We start from the raw sequence: 22,192 nt of genomic DNA on the forward strand, positions 1-22,192 counted from the left end.
TGCCGAGAAACTTCATCAGGTCGTCATTTCGCGTTTCAGAAAAGCGAGAGCCGACGGAAGGGATGGAGAAAGAAAGTCGATCCCTACTTAGATGTTCGCCTTTTTCTTAAGGCGCGGATGGCGTCGCCCTCCCTATAAATTGGATTACGATACGTGACGTCATTAGCGACATGCTTTATTTGCGGACCACGATGCTCTCCAAAGTTCCGAAGTTGAACGATGAAACACACTATCAGGATTGTTCGAAAACCCCCGCGTAATTCCACGAAGAGAAACTAGACGGATTAATTTTGTTTCAAAATCAGAGAGTTTACCGAAGATTAAAGAGGTATACTCAGTTTTCATTTGAGTAAAAATAAATATCGGTACGGACAGAAAAGATATAAGCATCAGAATGTGACATGTTACAAATATATTAGAAAATTCGTGGCAGAGAAAATCGGTGTTATTTTTATTTTGAGGAAGGATCGCTGAAGCTTCCTGGTTTTTAATTAGCGCCGGGTAAAAAAGGTTCACCGGATAACTGAGGGCGAGCGGTTGCCCTTGTAGGATTAATAAATTAGCCGTAAGGTTTTAAAACGGCCACGTCGGTGGCTAAACTCGGGGATGAAAAGAAGGAGCGAGAGAGAGAGAGAGAGAGAGAGAGAGAGAGAGAGAGAGAGAGAAAGAAATAGAGATACAAAGAGCGAGAGAGAAAAGACGAGCGAAGGGGCAGATAATGGTTCCGGTCAACAAAATGAATACCGGCACGCGCTGTTCTTTCCGGATGTCTGAATAGACTTGTAACGAGTCGGTCAGACCTGCCTTCACCCTTATTCTTCTCCTATCTTCTCTCGCGCATTTTCTCTTCCTCTTTCTCTCTATCTATTCCTATCTCTTTCTCTCAGATCTTATCCTCCTTTTCCCTCTATTTCAGTCCCTCTCTTTTACTTTCTTTTTCCCTGCAGCATGCTGTAATGGAGCAGCGAGAGTCAGAGGGAAAAAGGGAAAAGAGCGGAATCAAGGGGTGAGAACGAGGACGAGCGTCGGTCACCGAGGGTGAGCCCGTGGTCGCGTTGTAATTGTGTTATTTTGTAGCCATTTCATGTGAGGGTCCGCGGAAGGGGTAGACGTGTATATAAACACCGGGATTGTTTTATTCGGTCAGCTTGCGCGACACGCGCCGAGACTTTCGTTCGACCACGAAAAATCATCGTCGTCGTCAAGATAATCTGGGAGAATTGAGCATCCCCCGGGTTGTGCTAATTATTAATTCGCCGTCAAAAGTCGTTAATCAGCGCAATTGAGTATTCACATGTAACGGATGAATATTCGCGCGAGCCAATTAACTCCAGAATAGATGCGTACGTTGATAGTAAAGCCTAAATTTGATGTTCTAGATTATAAATTGAATTTATTTGCGCGTTATTTAAGTCAAGTCAGAATTTTCGTATTTTTAGTACTCTATTTATGTCGAGCAATTATTAATTCGCTAGAAAAATATTAAGATATCAAGAAACTTAATTAACATGATTAAAATTCAGCGCGCAATATATGATATAAATAGTCTTTTAACGAAATTCGATACTTCTGCCTTTAAAAAAGCAATTTCTCCGTAATACTTGGAAATGTATTTTTTCATCGTTAATTGCATGGTTCAATTTCTTCAAGTTTAAATAATAAAAAGAATCGGCGAATCGCGTGTCATATGACGTCCTTGTGAATGCGGATACACCAAATGTCATTAATATATGACTTTGAATTTTCTTCCGAGAACATTATCTTGACAAGACGTGAAATTTTTGACAAAAAAGCTCGTTGCATTTTAAAATAAATTTTAATTAATGACAAAAGTAAATATCTATTTTGTAGCATGCGGCGTAATATACCTATATAATAAATGCAATCGCATGAGATCGATGCTTGTAAACGGTTCTGTAGAAATATCCGGTATAACATATATAAAGCTACACACTCTCGATCATACAGGATAGTCGATGCATGTAATGGCCTCCCGGTACTTCCCCGCACTGAATCGCATACTGGATAAGGAAAAGATCGGAGGTTCTAAAAAAAGAGAGAGCGCGAGGAACAATCACAAAGTAGGTATTTACACACGGAGGCGCGCGGCGCCCTTAAAGGGAGGGTAGAGCCCTCGCGCGCGAGTAAAGGTCCTTTTTATGCGTGCGGTCGCAAAGGCAGCGTAAAATTGAGTTACAGGGCAGTTTATTTTTTTATTAGCCGGCTCGACCCCGGTCGCGCGCGCGGCCGGTCTTTCTCGACGCGGAAAGGGTGGTTTTTGCGGCCGACGGATTTCCCGATAGCGGTTTTATGGCGTGTCAACACGCTCTTACGCGCCTGCATGTGCGCACCTGGCGAATAAAAAAAGGGCGCACGCGATCGTCACGCTAAATCGAAGAGATCAAGAGCAACTCTCGGTGGCGAGAGAAAAAGAGACAGAACGAGAGAAAGATAGGGAGGAAAAGAGAGATGGCTTTTTGATTACAACCCTCCTCGCTTGACCGACTCCGGTTGTATCGTTGTCACGCTGATAAGTACGCGTTTAATCGGACCCATTTATCATGTCGCGTATAGTCTTATCTGAGATTTCACAACAAGCAAACTATTTTAGTTACTTTAATGCTTAATGGCAGTGTAATTTGTAAAATTGCTCGCATTTCTTCGAAAATATAATACGAAATATTTTTCCATTTGTTATTATAATATTAATCCGATTAATCTTCCGCGGGTTTGTATTCGCGACAGACGAGAAATCAAACGCGGGAGATTGAATTCTTGAAAGCGATCATCTTCGTAGCTATCGGCCGGAGAAAACGTTAAGGGGATAATGAGGACAGGCAGCCAGGCGTAGGGTGGTAATAAGGTGGCTTGGAACGGCTGGGATGCTAGTCACGTTTCCAGCCGCTGACAGCTGCGGCTTATACGTATGACGTGGTATCAACCCCAAATTTCCCCGACTAGACACGTCGTGTCTTCGCTGCCCTAAGACCCTGGAATGCACTCGAGCCTCCACCTGTCACACCATGGCGCATCTCCAGCGCGACGCGCGAGGGTAGCTCTTTGATTCTTCTCGAAAGAAAGATTGCGTTCATCTCTCTGTCATCGTGTGTGTGTGTGTGTGTGAGTGTATATGTCAAATTCAAAACGGAAGCAAAGTAATCTCGTTAACGCTTATTATAGATAATCGGAAATATTTGAACGCGCGATCAAATGCTATTATTTTGTAAAGTATTGTTCCTGCTAATTTCAAGCGTACTTTCTTAAATACGCGATATGCTCCGCATAATCGGGAAGAAATACGACGACAGCGCCGGTATGACAAAGAAAAAGAATAGAGGAGCAACGACGGAGATAAAGATAGAATAGCTATATCATAGGATACGGGAGAATAATTTTGCTCGAAGAGACCTTGATTTCAGCATTTGAGTCATCACCCCTCGCTTCGTAATTATTGATTTTCCGCGCTGCCCTAACTCCCCTAACTTCATAGAGAGCAAGACAGAGAAAGCGAAAGAGAAAAAGAGAGAGAGAGAAAGGGAGAGATTGAGAGAAGACGAGGAACGGTGTAAGCGAGAGAGTCGAAAATGCCTTTTGTCCCCTCTCGTAATGTATAACGCACGACCAGTATATAACTCCAATACTATTTACGATTACTATTTTTGTCAATAATTTAGAGTTTCAAACACACCCTGCATTCTTTCGTGAAAATTTAAAGACATCATTAATTTTCAAAAGTCTTTAAGTGTAAAGTATCGTAAATTTTGATAATACTACGTTATTTATATGCATCTATTTTCTATAAATTAATTATATATTTTTTTACATAAATATATATATATATATATATAATGTACACCATTTTTTTCTTTATAAATCTATTGCTGATATATTGAGAGAAATATAATGTATACAAATACGCAAGAAAATAATTTTGGATATCAATATATCTTTTAAAACACAATACTATATTTTATTCGATCGAAAACTATTATATCAATAATAACATTAATTTAATTTTCTTTTTATGTATATATATCTTGATCTAAAGTCGAAAGATTTTGTCTCTAATTGACTGAATGCCCGCAATAATATGCATTAATTTCGATATTAAAATCAATTAGAATATATACGTCGCTTCTCTATACATTATATATATGTATCGCGTTTCATGACGCGATAGATAAAACATCGAAATCCTCACCTCTGCCGAGACTGGACGGAGACATAGACATTCCCGGTCTGCTACTGTCGAAGGTGCCGGGTCTCTCTGGCATTTTCATGACATTGTCCTGCTGGCCGCTCGCTGCGGGCACATCGGCAGCAACTGTCGGACTGGATGTAGTAGTGGTCGTCGACGCCGTTGTGATAGTTATGCTGTTTGCATTAGGATTCCCGGCAGAATTGGCGGTATTGCCGCTATCATTGGCACTATTATTGCCGTTGGTCGTTGCTTTATTACCGACTCCGTTGCCGTTCACATTCGCGGCGTTGTTCGCACCGCCGTTGCTAGACGTGGTGCAGCTGCTTACAGCGGCGACACTGACCACTCCGTCCCTCGCGATATCCTGGATCGCACTGGCCGCTCTGGAGCCCACTCCCGCGGGCTGAAGAATCGTGTACTGTTTCGAGGAATCGGGACTGGTGACGGCAGGTAGGCCTCCAGAAGGGCTCTTGCTGGGGGACACGGAATTAGAAGCTACGTTGTGGGTTGTCACATGATGGCTCTCTTCCTTCGAGGACTTGAGCTGCAACAGAGACACCGTAGACTTGTCGTCTGACGTTGGCGATATGTCAGCTACGGGTTGCGGCGTTGGCATCGTCGGTCCAGGCGTCGGATATCCCACGAACGTAGCGGCAGCTGGATACGGACCGATTGGCGGAATCGCCGAAGAGGCTACCGGGACTGATGGAGCGCCGCGACACGGACCTTTCGAGTGATCCGTGTTGGGTGGCCTGAACGCGGACGTTGCTGAGAATGGTGAGTTGGTTGGCGGTGACGAGGATGACGAAGTCCCCGTAGGCGAAACTTTCATGTTGGTCTCGTTATACTGTCTCTGATAATTTGAGTAAAGCGCTGGATGCTGCTGTTGATGCTGCTGCTGCTGCTGCTGCTGTTGTCTACCAATACTCTGTGGCGATTGACCATTTTTGCATGTCCGATCTCGCTCTCTGTCGTTCGATCTGTCACGATCGCTTTCGTCCTTGTCAGCCATTGGGTCGGACATGTCGATTTCAAGCTCGTTGGACGAATCATCGACCAACTCGTTGAAATCTGGCGGATCGTATCGAGAATACTTGTCTGATTGTCTTCCTTGAGGATCAATGTGTGTATTCACCATGTTTCTATCGTTTCTATCTTTGCTCGACAATGATCGAACAGAAACCGGTCTAATTTTTGGCAGTTCGTTCTGATTAACGTTATTGACTTGAGACTGAATATTCGCGCATTCGTTCTCTATCTTTATAAGATTATCCAAGTCCTTTTTGGTTTTAATCGGATGTTGTTGTTGCTTTAGATCCAGTCTGTTTTGCTGTTGCATTTTACCAGATCGATCCTGCTGTCCGCGAAAAGTGATCACGTCCTTCAAAGAACAACCGGTGTCGTTGCTCGCATTCGAAGACGTCGATACCGACGAGGGTGATAATTTAGGATTTTCTTTCTTCTCTTCAAAGAGATTCTCAAAATTCGATTCGTATCTATCTTCGTCCGAATTGCCTCTTTGATACAGAGAGCCTCTAGGTCCGGGCCAGCTACCTGACAAACTCTTCAGAGCGGCCTCCGTTTCTCTGATTAAAGTCTCGTCATCTTCGGGTTCTTCGCAATGCTTGGTGGATTTTCTAGCAGGGCTACCTAAATTACCCGTCGCGAACGCGCGTTTCTTCTGTGGCAGGGGTATGTTTTTGTTAGGATCAACGACATCGATCGTCTTTCGCACGTCGTCGTCGCGAACGCTTTTCCTCCTTCGCTTCACAGCTGCGTCAGTCGGCTCCATCTCCTGCGGCGTGTTTGTCTGCAGGCCCTTCTTGTTGATTAACAATTGCTGCTGCAACGGTTGCTGCGTCTGTTTAGGATTCTGCGTGACCGACTCTGCTTCCAGCTTCCGCTTTTTGAGATGAGCCATCGCATTCTGTCCGCCCGGCACGCTGGTCAGTTCCACCCTGGAACACAAAAATTCCAGAGGATCAGCAAGTTTGCTCTGCCATGCGGGCGCAAGGGACGCGGTGCGTTCGATACACGAGTGCAAGGTCGATTTCGTCGATTTCGAGGCCGGCGCGATCTAACGAGAGAGGCCGTCTCGCTCAGGATCCGTGCCGCTCTTTCGTCGCGGTAGATCCTCAGCGCCTGCCCCATAGGCCTCTTCTCTTTCTCCCTCCATTATCTACTTAACAGTGCATTCAAAGTCTAAGGAACTGTCTCTCAAGAGAATTCACCTGACATCCGCAGAGGATCGTCGAGCACGTCGCCACGAATCTGAAGTGTCATTCTGTGCCGAGATGCGTCCGTATATCTCCCTTTTTCTCTCTCTCTCTCTCTCTTTCTGTTTCTTTGTCTGTCCTGATGAACGATCGCTTGGGTTCTCGTATTATTTTCTCTAGCAAGTCACACACTCTATCTTGCTTCGTCCTTGCGGCGAATTCGAGATGTTCCGACAGGCACTGCGTGACACGCACGCGCGCATGCACACAGCGAGGCACACGCGTGCTCGACACAAACCGTCGATATCTATATATACATATATGTATATATACAATATATATGTATACACATATATATATATGTAGGTAACAAGTCCGGGTCGGTGTGCGCGATGGGCCCTTTCAGACGGGGTGCTCGCGAGCTACTGTGCTATGTTTAAGTTTGTTCGGGGGTGGCGATCTTCCGTCGCGCACGGAGGGGATGAAGACTTGCGCGGGCAGCCGGCGGCTTCTGCTTCGTCGCGAAAAGTGGGGGCGGGTTCTGCGCACTGTCCACCCCCTTGAGCTTGGCTGGAGCATGATTCCCAGCCCCTCTGCACATCCCTTTCGCTCACCTAGACCCCCCCGCCACGGATATCGTAGAAGGGGACACGATTCCTGGGTGCACACCTAGGACTCTCTCCTTCTATATCATCCCCCTTTCTCCCTCAGTGTGTTGAGGTACGTGCTCTCCGTACACCCCTCTCTCGCTTATATCCACCCGCGTCTATACTACCATCCCTCCGCCATCCTTCGGGTTGCCTCGCGTTACTATATGTATGTACGTGCTACTTGGTTCTCTCTTTGCCGTTTTAGGAATCCGAGCAACATTGGTCCCGGCCGGCGACCTCGCGGTTCTATTCCCTTTTGCAACTCGCGAGTTCTTTGCGTAGCTGGATTTTCAAAGGAAAAGTCAAATCTTTGCCAGTCTCTGAACAGGAATAACTTTCCTCGTAGCAAATTTGTAATTTTCTCTTCGTACATTTCCAACTAATGATAAATATAAGACGACTATTTGGCCAAACCGAAAGTCATTGCAAATTCAGATTTATTATTAATTACGGTATTAATAATACTGCGAGCGTGTTATGTGAACTGTGTTAATATATATGTTTGTTACACGATATTGTATGTTTATTCGCGGTATTCGATTAAATATTAAGAAAGAAATATTTTTATTATATTTATAGTTATTTTTATTTTATACCTAAAAAATATATTAAACTATTATAAAAGAGTGAGCAAAGAGTTAATTCCACAATTAGTAACAAAATTCATCGGTATCGTTTATTTGCCTCACCTTGTTATAATTAAATTCCGCATGAATTTATATTTATCAAAATATTTCAGATATGTCAGAATTTCGAAAATTGCACAATCTTAACGACTAAACATTAATTTCGAATTAATAAGTTATCCGTCTTTCAGATGACTTGTAAGACTTTAGGCCTTTAACTGCACAACGCTTGCCCTTTGGTACGCTCGTAAGGTTTACAGCGATAGCAGGAATCTACAACTGGAATTAGATAAACCCGAGCTCCTGGAGGTGGCGGAGGCAGAAGAAGAGCGGGATCAACGTCAGCGCTTAGCGGAGCTCCCTAGGATCCCAAGGAATGAGAGAGCTTCCCTTAAACCTTAAACCCTCCTCAGACCACGTAGTCGGGAGTTTAGAGCGACGAACTCTTGCTAGGAACCGCGGTGGGAAGACGGCGGGAGTGCCCTCGTCCAAAATCGGAAGTTAAATCGCACCAACGGCTTAAGACATTATCACTTTTCTTTGCGGACCAATGCTCTTGAAACTGGCCTTCGACGGAGAAACTGCGTAAGGACGAGATGGGCAGAGAAGAAGACTAGGAGGGGGAGATACGACGCAAGAAAGAGCTAGAATCCCTTCGAGTTGGGGATCGATGCGTCCTGGTCCACCCTCCAATTACGTGTCATCCCTTACGGTCTGTGGGGAATAATTAGAAAGCAAGCGTATAGTCCTAGTATGGGTGAATAGCGACGCAGATGTATTACGTAAAGGTTGACTTTAAATTCTCGCAAAAAGAAAATATTACCGATCTCATCGAAATCTCCATCAGAGCCTGATAAATGTTTTCAACGTCGCGTGAAACATTGAGTCAGATTCTAACTTTTATTTTTAATCGCTCTCTCTTTCTCTCTCTATCTTTGTCAGGCGTGCTTTTTTGCTTGTGTTATAATAATATGAGTATATTATAAATTCTCAAATAATGAGAAATTTTTACTTTTAGTATATCGAGTAATATAAGACGCTTCTAACACGTACAAACTAAAACTAAGCAATAAATGCAATATTTATTTTATAATTTTTAACGTTAAAATTCTAGAGTTTTTGTTCCGTTTCAATATATGACAAATGTTTAGCAATCGTAAATTTTTGAAATAGACACGAGAGGTTTGAACATCTGAGAATCTGTACTCGCCAATTAATTAACATGTGCCGAGCATGGTGTGGCATGGGTAAGAGAACGGTTAGACAGAACACGACGACGCGAGGCGGACGATGGTGCTTCCATTGCAGGGATTAGAGTATTAAGGCGACGTCACGTCACTAAAGTCTAAAGGAAGCTCCTTGGAACTGTGCTCGGAGAGATAGCCCAAATTTGCGTTCTCTATCTTCCTGATTCTTCTCCCTCTCTCTCTCTCTCTCATTGTGACTCTTTCATTCCACTTCTATTTTTCTTGCTGCCCTTCCACCTTCATCTTATCCTCTTGCTTTTATATTTTTTACTTTCTCTATTCATATGCACATACATACATGCAAATCCTTTTTCCTTCTTTTTCTTTATTTTTTTTCTTTTTCATCCTTTTTTCATCTGTTCAATATTCTTTATCCCTAGTCTTCTTATAATTCTCAATTAGATAAACTGACAAATTAGAATCATATTAAAAACGAATTTCATTGGTTGCGAATTTGTGTTAGAAATTTCCAATTTATTAGTATTTCCTTTTATACACGTATTTATCAAAGATTTGTAAAAAATGTATGAGATCTTAAAATTATTAATTAAAAAAATTAAGTACAAATCTAAATCATCGACAATAAAGGATAAAAATGATAATAATTTAAATAATCTTTTCGTAAACGTTTTGATATGTAGTGAAAATTTCTTACAATTGCGAAAATCACGCATTGGTAACTTCATCCCGGAGCCTGTCGAGGGTGTTCTCGAAAAAAGACGGCCATACGTCTTTTTCTCGCCGACGTGCGAGGGTGGGCAAGATCGGCGCTAGGCGAGCGCCGGATAATTTAGGGGTCTCTCACGCGTGGATAATGGGGAACTTGGCTAATGCACCCCACTTGGCACCACGTAGATTCGCATGAATTTTGTGCGATTCGACCTTTGTGCCTCCCTTGTTCGCTGCTGCTAGCGCCTCGCATTAAGAAAACAGAAACGAGTGCAGACTTAATTGTCACAATTAAAGAAAATTTTACGACTTATTAGTTATTTCGATCGATATATTATATTAGCAGAAATTATTTATGCGTTTTCTTATAATTCGAAACGATTATCGCACTCTCTGTTATTTTATAAATTGTCTAATTTATAAATTGTCAATTTATAATTTTTTTTTTAAATATGCTTTCCATTATTGCAAAACACAATGATGTATCTTTCAAGTTGTGTCATCTCTGCAAATCTCGTTTAAAACACTAACAATGCCGGAATTTATTTCTAAACTGCCTTAAGATGCCATCGTTATTTGCTTTCTATAGCTGTCATCGCGAGCGAACAAAAAAAAAGGGAGCGACAGAGAAACAGAGACAAGGGGAGTGAAAGATAAATTTTAAAGCGAATTGTAGATATAGTAGTAAAAAGAGAATGCTGTGACCAGGACAGCTGAGCTGTCCGTTTGACATCATTTTGCCGTTCGGCTCGAGGGAATATACTCCGTCGTCTAGCTACTAACTGTCCGTCCATTCGTTGAGCTTTCTCCTTCTTCCTGTTTTTTTCCGTCCGTCCCATGAGTATACCCTCGCTTACCGGCTGACGTCTTAAACCAATCGAATTCTAATCAAATATTTAGCGCTGACCGGGCCAACGCTTTAAGTGGCTCCTCCATCGCCGAACTTTATTTCTTTCCAATAAATCCCTCACCTTACATCTTCGAAAATTTCAGCAGATCGACAATTTTTAACTAGTACACATTTGTTTCAAATAAATTAAGAAATTCACAAATCTCTCGATAAATTAATGTTTCACAAAAGCATATAAGACTGTTGAAAAAATATTTAGTTTATAAACATACTTGAAGCAGTCTTACGAGAATTTTATTTCTTTCCAATAAATCCCTCACCTTACATCTTCGAAAATTCCAGCAGATCGACAATTTTTAACCAGTACACATTTGTTTCAAATAAATTAAGAAATTCACAAATCCCTCGATAAATTAATGTTTCACAAAAGCATATAAGACTGTTGAAAAAATATTTAGTCTACAAACATACTTGAAGCAGTCTTACGAGAGTCGCGATATTACAGATATAATGAAGAATTAGGAAAGAAGAAGTAAGATTTCTCGATAATTCCGATTCGTACGCGCGAAATGTATTTCTTGAAACATCAAGTATCGCTGCGGCGTTGATTAACGACCGAGCTGCAGATCGCGAGGCGATTTTAGCCCGAAGTGGAGGTCGTTTTTTTGTCCCTTTCGCCACACGGCAATACGTCACGCGTCCCGTTTTCGGGGTGTAATTAAAGAGAGCGCAGAACAGCATGACGCCTCGGGCCTGTCTGGGGGCGGCATAAGAAGCGGGGCGAGGGTACGCGCGGGATATAAGGGATGTGTTTTACCGAGGGATACTTACACGCCATCCCCGCGCGGCACATATTTTCATATAACAAAACCATCTGCGTGCCGCGCATAACAAATTTCAACTGATTTATAGTGAGACCGCTGGCAGTGGGAGGCCGCAAATTTTCGCAGTTGCGAGAGCAGGCGACTGCGCCGTTGCGGGACGAATCTTTATACCTTTCTGTTTGCAAATTGCACCTTTTCGAGTTTCACGTCTTTAGAAAAAGAGCGCAGAGCGACCACGTATGTATAGCGTTTAACGCGCGACAGGTGCAAATTATTTTTGAATTTCGAGCATTTGGACGATATATCTTTATACCGCGGGTCTGATAATAAAAATGCGCGATCTACCATATGCGAAAACGCAAAAGTATGATGGAGTTTCTGAACTTTAAGATCGTACCCCGCATATTCTCGGATATCCTCATCTCGGACGACAAATAAATTGAAAAGGACGTCACGTTTCCCAGGGGTTTAATGCTGATATCCGCTGGAAAAGCGACCTTAAAGGGTTGCATCGAGGGGGCGGCAAAGATGGGGATATATATACAGAAAGGGATAAAGGGTGTGGGGGGTAAGAAGCGACTGTGCTCGGACCAACCGACGTCCGACCATGCCATCGGATCGATAACGTCATAGTGACAAGTACTAGTATATGCGTATAAACGCTTCTTACGCATGCAACAACGTTATTCACGTTAGCTCAGGGATCCGCTGATATATTTCATTCATATCTCAAATTTTACTATAAAAAGCCGTCATCATTTTCTTTATGCAACCAATGATTTTTTGTGCAATTATATGATACACGATTATAGCAGACATAATTTATTTTAACTTTATTTTATATAAAAATTAATTAATGAAAGGCTCGTATGAATTAACAAAATTTAAAAAAAGGTAAATATTGTAGGCCAACTAAACGAGCAATTAAATAAGATCTAAAGATTTATTAATAATTAAATAGTTAAATTCTCATTCCGTTAGAGAAACAATATGCAGCGTAAAATGTAGGAGAAAAATTGTTCTGCGTCATTGCCATTTCTTTTACTTAACGAGGCATGAAAGAAATATATACGGATATTCATAAAATAATTATATTACGATTTTCATTTCTATGGCGGACGCATATTTAAATATGTAAAATCATAAAGTTCAAATACAACATTACATCTCTGTCATAAGTATAATATTATGATGATCATATTTTTAAAGTTCCCTTCGAAATGTTAATGGAAAGTTTGCGCGAGCGCGATATCTCACACGATTTCAGGCAGTCCGATTTTAGGGCCAACGAATCGCGAATTTTTCTTGCGAAATGAGGAGAGCAGTAAATCTGGAAACGAACTTGGAATAAACTGTCCGCGGGACTATGGCTATAATAATATGCTTCCGCCGCAACCGGATTGTTACGGAATTACCTCTCCGAAAAGCGGTCCGCCTCTCTTGGATTACGATGCAATTTCTCGAGCCCCGCATTGATGACAGCCCTTAAAAGTCCAAAGCCCTCTCGCCGTAAATCTCATGACATTATGTGTACGCAATGTATAGTATAGCAATGCATGCCAATGAACGTCATCCCTATGAACGTCTCCAAAGTATCGTTCAAATTATATGATGAATAATAATAAATGACAAGGATAATGTATCGAACGTAATAATTACACAAAGTAAAGTATACTTAAAAATTAAGATAAATGCAAAAACTAAAATATTATTAAACTTGATTTTTTAAACAAGATTTGAGGAGTCTCATACCTATTATGAGACTCTTGTATATAATAAAGAACTGATTTCGATTACTACTTCCATAGAAATCTAGATTGCGAATATTCTGTGAGCCCAAGTATTTGAAATCGCGTGTAGAACGTTGACATGCAAAAGATGCTAATTCCCGAAGCATCGTAGGTACACGACCATAAGGTGAAAAAAGGTTCACGGCAGTTTGTTACGAGAGGCAGTTGTAACGGAAGGGCACGTATCGCGGGTAACATGATTACAAATATATCATAAGCTCCTCCGACCAGCCTTGAGCGCGAAGGGCGAGGCTCGGGAGAGGAAAGAGCTCGTGTTGGAGAAGGAGAAGGGTGTCCTTCGACACGCGATACACGTGCGTCGCCTGTCGATGCGGCTTTATCGCAGCAAATCACTGCCGCACCGGCGAAATAAAGACAAAGAGAGGTGGTTTCGAGAGAGAGAGAGAGAGAGAAAAAGATAGGGTGAGAGTGTGTAAAAAGAGCACATCCGGCTAAATCGAATTGACGGAGCACGTTTCTTTCATACCTCGCCGGAAAAAAAAAACCTTGAAAGGATACGCGCCGCAACGAACAAACATTGTCCGGCAAACTGTATGATTTGTGCTAGGGGAACGGGAGCTTACAAACTTTTCGGGGTGAAAAGGAGTAAAAACGCGGGGCACGCTCCAAATCGGTGGATCTCAATGTAACTTGTGAAACCGAATGGCAGGAATTAATCTGGTAGACTTGACAATTTAGACTGTTTGCGAGTTATTTATACCTAAATATATCATAAAAATGTACGTTTATCAAGCTCTCTTTATTGCATGGGATTTTTCAATTTATAGAACATTGCTTTAATTATTGATTCAGGTATTAAAAATTGAGTCAAAAATGTGACATTTTTACAGTACAGCTATATAAAGAATTTTAGCAAATTAGCCTTCGACGATAAAATTCAATGTTGTTTAATAATTTAAGCAAATATCTTGAAAAATAGATATTTAATATAGTTATAATATTATAATACTCGGTATTATAAAATTAGAATTCTCATTTATCTGATCATGAAAATGAAAAAGTTATGAACACGTGCGATGGGTTTTTATAAGATTAATTTCAATTTCATCAGAAACTTTTTACCTGAAATAACATCACGTAAGTCTCTAAGAATATATAATATTCTATATAAAAGAAATACAGTTTCTCTAGAAATTCTACCAGTTATCAAATTTCAGAATTTTTTCATAGAGCTCTCTAAAATTTCTTGAAAAACGACTACAGACTTACCTCTAAAGATTACAGAACTTGGACACTTTCTCATTGTAACTTTTCCAGGGACGGGTCGAAGCAATTCGTCGAAATACCACGGGGACTCTCATTCTTGACGATAAAGAAGAATCGGTCTGTGTATAAGATCACGGGGTAGGAAAAGGGCCGCGAGATATCGTGAATCGGAAACCGCCCTCCGCAGATCCCGAGACAGCCAGATATCTCGGAATGTTTTACACCTCATTAGGCAACAATGTGTTGTTGCCACGGTGAATTATATCGGGCATGAGACGCCCGTCAAGACAAATGGCTCGAACCGGAGGTAATTGCGGGCTTTTATTAGCTCTGGTTTCTCCCGTTGGCTGCGAATCGCGCAACGCGGGAGACGCCGAGCCAGCAGCGCAGCGACAGCAACCCTTCTAACTCCTTCTGCTACGCCCGTTCCATCGTCCCTTACATCCACCGCCACCCACTCTTCGCCCCATCTCTAACCGTCGCACCGTTGCTTTCGACGGTGCGTAATTACTCGCGTGACAGTAATGCGGGAATGCGAATCTCGCCTCTCTAATGCCTCTCTGCAGAGTCATCCCTTCCCTTTATATTTACTTCTTGCGCTCGTTGCGGCACAGTCATCGTTTCATGGCATTTCCTTCGACTTTTCATGCAGCCGATCGCTGAATTAAAAATCGAAGGAATTAGAGGAGAATCTCGAGAGTCATGATCGCCAATTGTTGTTCATTGAATGAAAGAAGAAATTAATGAAAGGATCGTGCAGATCGGAGAAACAACTTATTAATTAATTAATTGTCTGCAAACCAAATTTTATTATATTTTTGATATTCGTTCATTACTTGAAATAATTCAAAAACAATTAAAAATTGTTGCTTCGAGTCTGAGAAATAACGTACAATTTCTTTTTATCTGTTTCGATAATCGTGGACTCTATGCCACTTGTGATTTTTTAATTTACAGAATATCAAACTAAATTTTAGAAAGCTTTTGCACGAATGTAATAATAATATATTTTTGAAAATAATAACGAATAACGAGAGAATTGTTGCGAAACGGAGTCGGTGACAGAAAATCGTGGAGTAAGCGATTGTCATTTCTCATGTGTCCTCTTTAGCAACGAGCGAAACCACGCACATTTTCGAGGGGAAAGTACAGGCTTTTGAAAGACCGTATTTTCATGACGAGAGAGAGAACGGTTATCCACACGTTATTACGAGTCGCTCGCTACATATGCGGGCCAAGCTTGTCTCCCTCTTTCGCTCGTTGCCCCGCGACTCATGTATTTATGCATTTCCACCGACTGGTTGCTCCTCGACTCGTATTCACGCATACATGCGGGCGAAACTGCCTCGCGAACAAGCGTAAATCACCCGTATTCGCTTCGTACAATAAAGAAAAATAATATAGATGCAAAGAGTTTGATTTTTTAAGAGACGTCAACAAAGTATTGTATAAACAAATGTATGCATAAAATGACGTGGAATAATTTTAATTTGTGATATCAAAAAAGAAATTCTCCGTTGGATTAGAAATTAATTGTCGTCATTTCTACTAGATACTCCTGGCTGCCTTTCATTATACGAAAGCCATATTTATTCATTGTATTCAATTCGGATTCACTTACGATATGATTTACTTACTACGAAGGCGTACCTGGAAGCTGGTGATGGGAATTTATTGGAGGCAGAGGTTGCCCCCTAAAAGCCGGAGCACGATATCCAGAGACGGAGAGACGAAAGAAGAACACGAAAGACGAAAGATGAACGAGGAAAGAAACTATGAGAGGGACAGCAGACTCTAGAGAAAGGGAAGATAAAGGGTACATCCTTTTTTCATATTCTATATCCTGTATGGCTCATAAAAGTTTGTAAGGACGTCTTCCGAAATGCAGATTTATCGCAATGCTTCTGTCTTGCGAGTCATTGTTTTTTAGAATTCTTTACAATTGAGTAACATTATTACTACATAAAATGACATGTAGAAATATATCACAAAAATCGCATTTTTTCAATGAATTTGAAATCAATTCTTTATTGGTGGAAATTTAATTAAATATCAGCAAAATTTTCATAACCAACATTTACAATTTTTAATATATAATAATTTTACATATGTATATAGAATTGATCCATTTTAAATAACCGATCAAGATCACTGTTATGATAATGACAGTTCGTACCGTGACAAAATCATGAAAGAAATCGTATTTTCGAATAAAAATATAAGCTGCTGGTTGTATTATGACAATTTTGATTTTTATTCAAGAGTTCTCGTGTAGTTTTGGGCATGTATAAAGCTTTTCCAAAGAGTTCTGATAACGGAAATAATTTAAACATTTTTTTGAATATTATTTTATCCGAAAAACTCGTACTTTCGATTAAATTTTTAAGTTGCTGGTTGTATTGTGACAGTTTTGTTCTTTATTAAAGAGTTCTCGTGTAGTTTTGGGCATAATTTATATCGGTTTAGGAAATCCATTATATGTATAAGAAAACACATTAGATCGATAATAAGAGTATACATAACGCTCCTTTATCCTATAATATTGAATTTTTATTTGCCTCCTGTAACTGCCGACCACCCTAAGCTAGCCTGCATTGTGCTTTAAAATGCATGTGCGACTTAAATCAAGATGATAATAACTGTGTCTAGAATGACCAACTCGAAAACATTTCGTTCACCCTCTTGTTATAAATCATCCTATATTATATTCTTTAATAATGAAAAAGCAGCTACATTATTCAAACATTTCTACATATTTTCTCCATTATTAATCGAGTTACAAATATGTCTTATATTATTACTTTTACTATGTCATTAAACGACGTCATAAAATTGTTTAAATAAACGATCTTACACGCGTGCATTAATAAATGTATTACTTTATGCCATTTAAGCCTATGTAATACAGAATTAATATTTTTATGAAAATACGAAAAGACCTCGAGAGTAGCGGAGCAAAACGAGCACTAGTTGTGCTTGCCAATTTACGCGGAGCGGTATTTCGGTCGATCGACAGGGGCACAGAATGCCACAGGGTGGAGTAGCGGTTGGACGAAGAGAGGAAAGGTGGTAGAGGACACAACCCCCCATGAACCCGAACATGAATTAAAGTTTTAATTTCTCTAAATCACTGTTCGCCCTCGAGCGCTTTCCACCAGACGGTCCGTTACTTATAGCCTTTGCCCTTTTTACCGCCTTCTTTTTTCCCATTCGCCTCGATCTTACCAGCGGCCCGACCCTCGCCAATAGGGAGAAATCGATATGCACTTATCCGATGACTCTTGAGACTCCGAATAACGAGTCCTTCCCCTTTTTTCGTTCTTCTCTTTTTCTTTTTTTTTTTTTTTTTTTAGCGTACTTCCGAGCGATAAGCAGAACTGCCGGAAATCGTCTGATCTCGAATATTTTAAGCTCGCTGTGTGTGATTGCCGGATTTATATTTATATATAGTTTGGATATATTTATATCCAAAGAGAGAATATACGTGCAAACTTATCTTCTTACTCCATTTCCGATTATATATAGATAGCTCTCTCAGTGAACACGTGTTCATTATTTTTATGTAAATTGTGATAAAATTAATCCAGCGAAAAACTGATCTAATAATCTTGCGTTAAAAAAGGTTTTTACATTTTTATTTATATGCAAAAAAGCAATCAGCAAATTCTGGTTGATACATATACGATATTTTTATATCGTTTACTTTTTAATTTTTTTATCAGCTTCAAAGCTTCTCACAAACGAGATAACCCATTTTGACTGCATTCTGCACAGCGAATTCATAAATATGTACACAAGTATAATATTCATGAAGTATTCATGAACAATATTCATGAAAAAATACCCACTGTCTCTCTTTTTCTTTTTTGTGTATTCTACGCGCCAATCAATCTCATGCTAAATAATTCGAAATGGAAATAGAGGCAACAATGCGAACAAATTCAAAAATCGTTTAGCAAGCGGTATCACGAAACGCACGGCAGCAATCCCGCCCGTGTTTTCGGGCTGAAAGGGAGAAACGGGGGCTGTTCATTTAAAATCATGACGTCGGCCGGAGGGCGCTGGCACGGCAGAGGCGTTAGTATTAACGTTAGGTACCACACCGGTCGGGCCACCTACAAGAAGCAGTTCCCTTCTTCTTCCCCCGTCTTGCTATACCAGGCTGCTTTCCCTACCCGGGTGACATATTGTTTCCATTCTGCTCTCTCAGGCTAAAGCGCAATAAAAAACTGGCATAAATATCGCCTCTCCTTCCCTCCTTAACCCCTCTTCGTCTTTCTCTATGCGATGCTCTGCGAAATCGAGCCGACAACACGGAGAAACGCCCGGTGTAGGACCACACGAGAGTACCATTCCTGTATTGCTTGCAAACAATACAGCAATGGCGACTATTCATTTGTCTGAGTGGCTTTTTGGATTGCAGAAAGGGCTACAGGGATCGCGATCTCGTCGCCGTTTTCCGCGAGAAAGAGAGAGAGAGAGAGAGAGAGAGAGAGAGAGAAGAGACTTTTAATTTTACATTTTCTTGATACATAAAATATAGAATAGTGTTAATCACCTTCCACTGTATTCTCCATTAAGTAGATCATATTTAATTTCTTTCTGTTATATGGATGTCATTATTTCTTTTAGAGGTTTATTCTGTGAAATATTTCTCACTTTTTACATATACGTACACGATGTTGCATAAAATGTTTAATTTCGAATGCAAAAGATTAAATTTCTGTGTCGTATTTTTTTATTGTATTGTGATTTGCATTATATAATTTCATTTTAGATTTAGATCAATAAGATATTCATTTTTAAGTTTAGTGTTTAACGTGTTTTCACGGTTTTTCAATAAAGTTTAATCAACATTTTACCTCTTAGAAGCTTTTTCATTTCATTATTATACATCATAAATGTATTACTTCAGCGTACATTTTTCTCAGTCCTAACTTATTACCTTTAGGAAAAAAGACAGGAAAAAAGACAGAATTTTTCTGGATATAAGATAAAAATTGTGAAACTTCATATACAATCGTTCATTTCGATAATATATTGGCAAATCTGAAATACGCAAGAGAAATGGCTTCAAAAAATGTATGTATACATATTACTTACAGCGTAACAGGTTCTTCGGGGCTAGAGGGTGAGATGGAAAGCGACATGGTAGTAGCGGTCAGGCATCGTGATGTTCCCGGAGACCTGACTCGATCGTCCACCTGTAACAAGACAAACGTGATATGACTATCACAAAATCAAGAACGGACTGACTTGTTGGTTTGACTATCCGAATCGCGCATTGCAGTTACTGAAAATTTGCTGCAGCGACTTGTTCCACATCGCAATAGGCAGGAGAAAACACGGAGAAGGAGAGAACCCGTCGAATTCTTCACGCGATACTTGCTACCGTCGATGGGGAACCGAGCAACAGGTAGAACAGACATGTCCTCGAGGCATCATGCTCGGCAAAGCACACGCGTGATTCACTGCATAAGTGAGTTATCAAAAGCACCTTTTTTTCTTATCTCGGGTGCTCGAGATCAAGTGGTAGAACAATAAGATTATGCAGACGTATCGCGAAATATGAACATATATATTTCTAGAAGATCGATATTAACGCTTCACACTGAATATACATAAAATGAATGACATAGAAAATGCTCTTACGTTTCTTTAATTGATTATAAAATTAGACATTTTAATCTTGCAAAAATGTATATATTTTTATGGAAATAATTCCAAAAATAATTGATCTATTTCTAAATTAAGCATAAATTTTTTATATAGTGTGCAAATAATATAGAATTTTCCTTTTGCATGTTGCTAACGCATATAAAATTATTAACAGATTTATAATTAGTTTTATTCTTTCAATACAAAGATTAAATTTAAATACATATAATTAATATTAGCACATGTATTTGTACATAAATTTTATATTTGTACTATAAATTATAATATAAATTCGTGAAATATTTATATAATAATTAAAGAATTGAATTTCAAAGAAAATATATTGACGAGCTATTATATTTAATTTAGGAAATTTTCTCGAAAGTAATTTGCGCACGCGACCATATATTGAATAGAATCTATTTTTTATTTGGTTTTACACAATGATTAAAATGACTGTCGCGATTTTCAAGAGATTAATAACGAGCATGGACGGCTCTACGACGATCGCAGAGAGAAATAAACGTAGCCTCAGGCAAGTGGACCAGACTCGCGGCACAACCGACATCAATCTGAACGAGCGGACCCCTAACGATCCACCGAGTCATATAAATTTTATTGCCATTTCATAAATCCAGACCACCGCGAATAACCGTCCGGGAGCTCTCTGAGAGATTATCAGGAACGTATAAAGTTGTGAAACGTCGCACAGTTACTGCTCGATCGTTTCTGGACGCTTTTGAAGCAATTCTCAAGTATGATTGCGCGAAAACTTTCACGAAAATATAATGCTAATTATCGTCCGATTTAAAAAGTGATCAAGCTATTCAGACTATGATATTTTATACCAATTCCTGAGCTTTTCACATCCGCACATAGAAAAATGATGTCAAATTCATTGTCATCATTTTGTTGTTTGCGTCTGAATTTTAATATTGACATCTTGTTATACATTAAACTTGTTCGAATTATTAACGAAAAACAATTTTGGAATATAAAATATTTGTTATGTATTTGCATTCATAAATTTAATTTTATATATAAATAACATACAATACTGTGCAGTATTTAGTAATGCATGCTCATCGGTATGTTAAGCAATATGTTAGTTGCCAATATTGCAAATTTTAATCGACAGATTTTTGGTCACAGCCGACGACAGAAAGTGACTCGCGTTTACCACCGAAAGGCGTATTGCCTTTAATTAAGGAAAAATGTAATATGCACGAGAAACTAGACGAAGTTTCGACGGCACCCCCGCGGCTCTTGAGCCACAGGGGTCGGTCGTTTCCGCGACCACAGCCAGAGAGGGTGGAACAAAGGGAGTTATCGCCGCGGAATTTTTATGCCGACGAGAGAAAGAAATGTAAATCAGGTCGCTTTCCGCCGTCGTAAACCGAGAAAGGATAAAAAAATCACAAAATTTAAAAGTGTCGCAATCTTGTCGAAATATCGAAATCCACACATCGAATTTGAAATTTAACCCGACAGAAAATAGCGTGGCAATTTTTAAACGATCGTCGCTCTTGTTTTGCTCTACAATCCAATACTTATTGATATGAAATACATTTTGTACAGCTTAATAGTGTCAACGCTTGAAAGACAAGCCGGACTGATTGATCAGTTATTCAACGAGAAGAGTATACGCTAAAGAGACGAGACGAGGTAAAATCGAAATGTAATTAAGAGAGCAAATAATCCGTAGCGAACGAAGTTCGTAAAATGGATCAAAGAACTCGCGAGCGAGAGCGAACACGATAGTAGTGGAGAAAGAGACGAAGGCAAAGCGTCGAGGAAAGATATCGGGGTGAACTACGAGGAACCGCGTCTCGCCTTGTCGTCGTCCTGTCTAGCCCGAAGGAGTAGGGCAACGAGGGGGCCTCGCCAGAGACCCTCGATAAATATTTCCGTCAAGTGACCGGGGTTGGAATTCAAAGAGAGTCGAAAGGTAGAATCGAGAGCGGAACGACTCCTGCCTGTCTTTGGGGATGAGGAACGCCGAAAAGGAAAACGAGCTCGAGGCCAGTATATTTGCGTTGCATTACATAGTTGCGCGTTTAATCAACCGTATACCCGGAAGGAACTCGTTGAAGAAGGAAAAAGACTGCGAGAGATGAGGATACTCGTTCGCGTATTGAGAGAAGAGAGAAGATGCCAGCTGCGTCTTTAAAGAGAATTAAAGGGATCCTGTTTGTTGATTACTCGTATACAATATTTGCTTAAATCTTTTATGA

The 22,192-nt window shown here is 40.2% G+C and overlaps 1 protein-coding gene across 5 annotated transcripts in view; it reads right to left on the reverse strand.

Moving 5' to 3' along the window:
• The window catches only part of LOC114937648 (uncharacterized), a 288,573-nt gene that overhangs the window by 25,366 nt on the left and 241,015 nt on the right, over positions 1–22,192 (reverse strand). For 4 of the 5 annotated variants that reach the window (XM_085483949.1, XM_029311212.2, XM_029311213.2 and 1 more), the window contains 2 exons: positions 19,404–19,504; positions 4,202–6,159 (listed from right to left, as the gene is read on the reverse strand). In XM_085483949.1, coding sequence (XP_085340075.1) covers positions 4,202–6,159; positions 19,404–19,504 — 2,059 coding nt within the window. Of the gene's footprint in view, positions 1–4,201; positions 6,160–6,432; positions 6,859–19,403; positions 19,505–22,192 lie in introns of those variants that run through there. The other variant, XM_029311214.2, reaches the window with a different exon arrangement.

Source organism: Nylanderia fulva, unplaced genomic scaffold (assembly GCF_048542155.1).
Source record: "Nylanderia fulva isolate GAGA-0341 unplaced genomic scaffold, ASM4854215v1 Scaffold28, whole genome shotgun sequence".
NCBI lineage: Eukaryota > Metazoa > Arthropoda > Insecta > Hymenoptera > Formicidae > Nylanderia > Nylanderia fulva.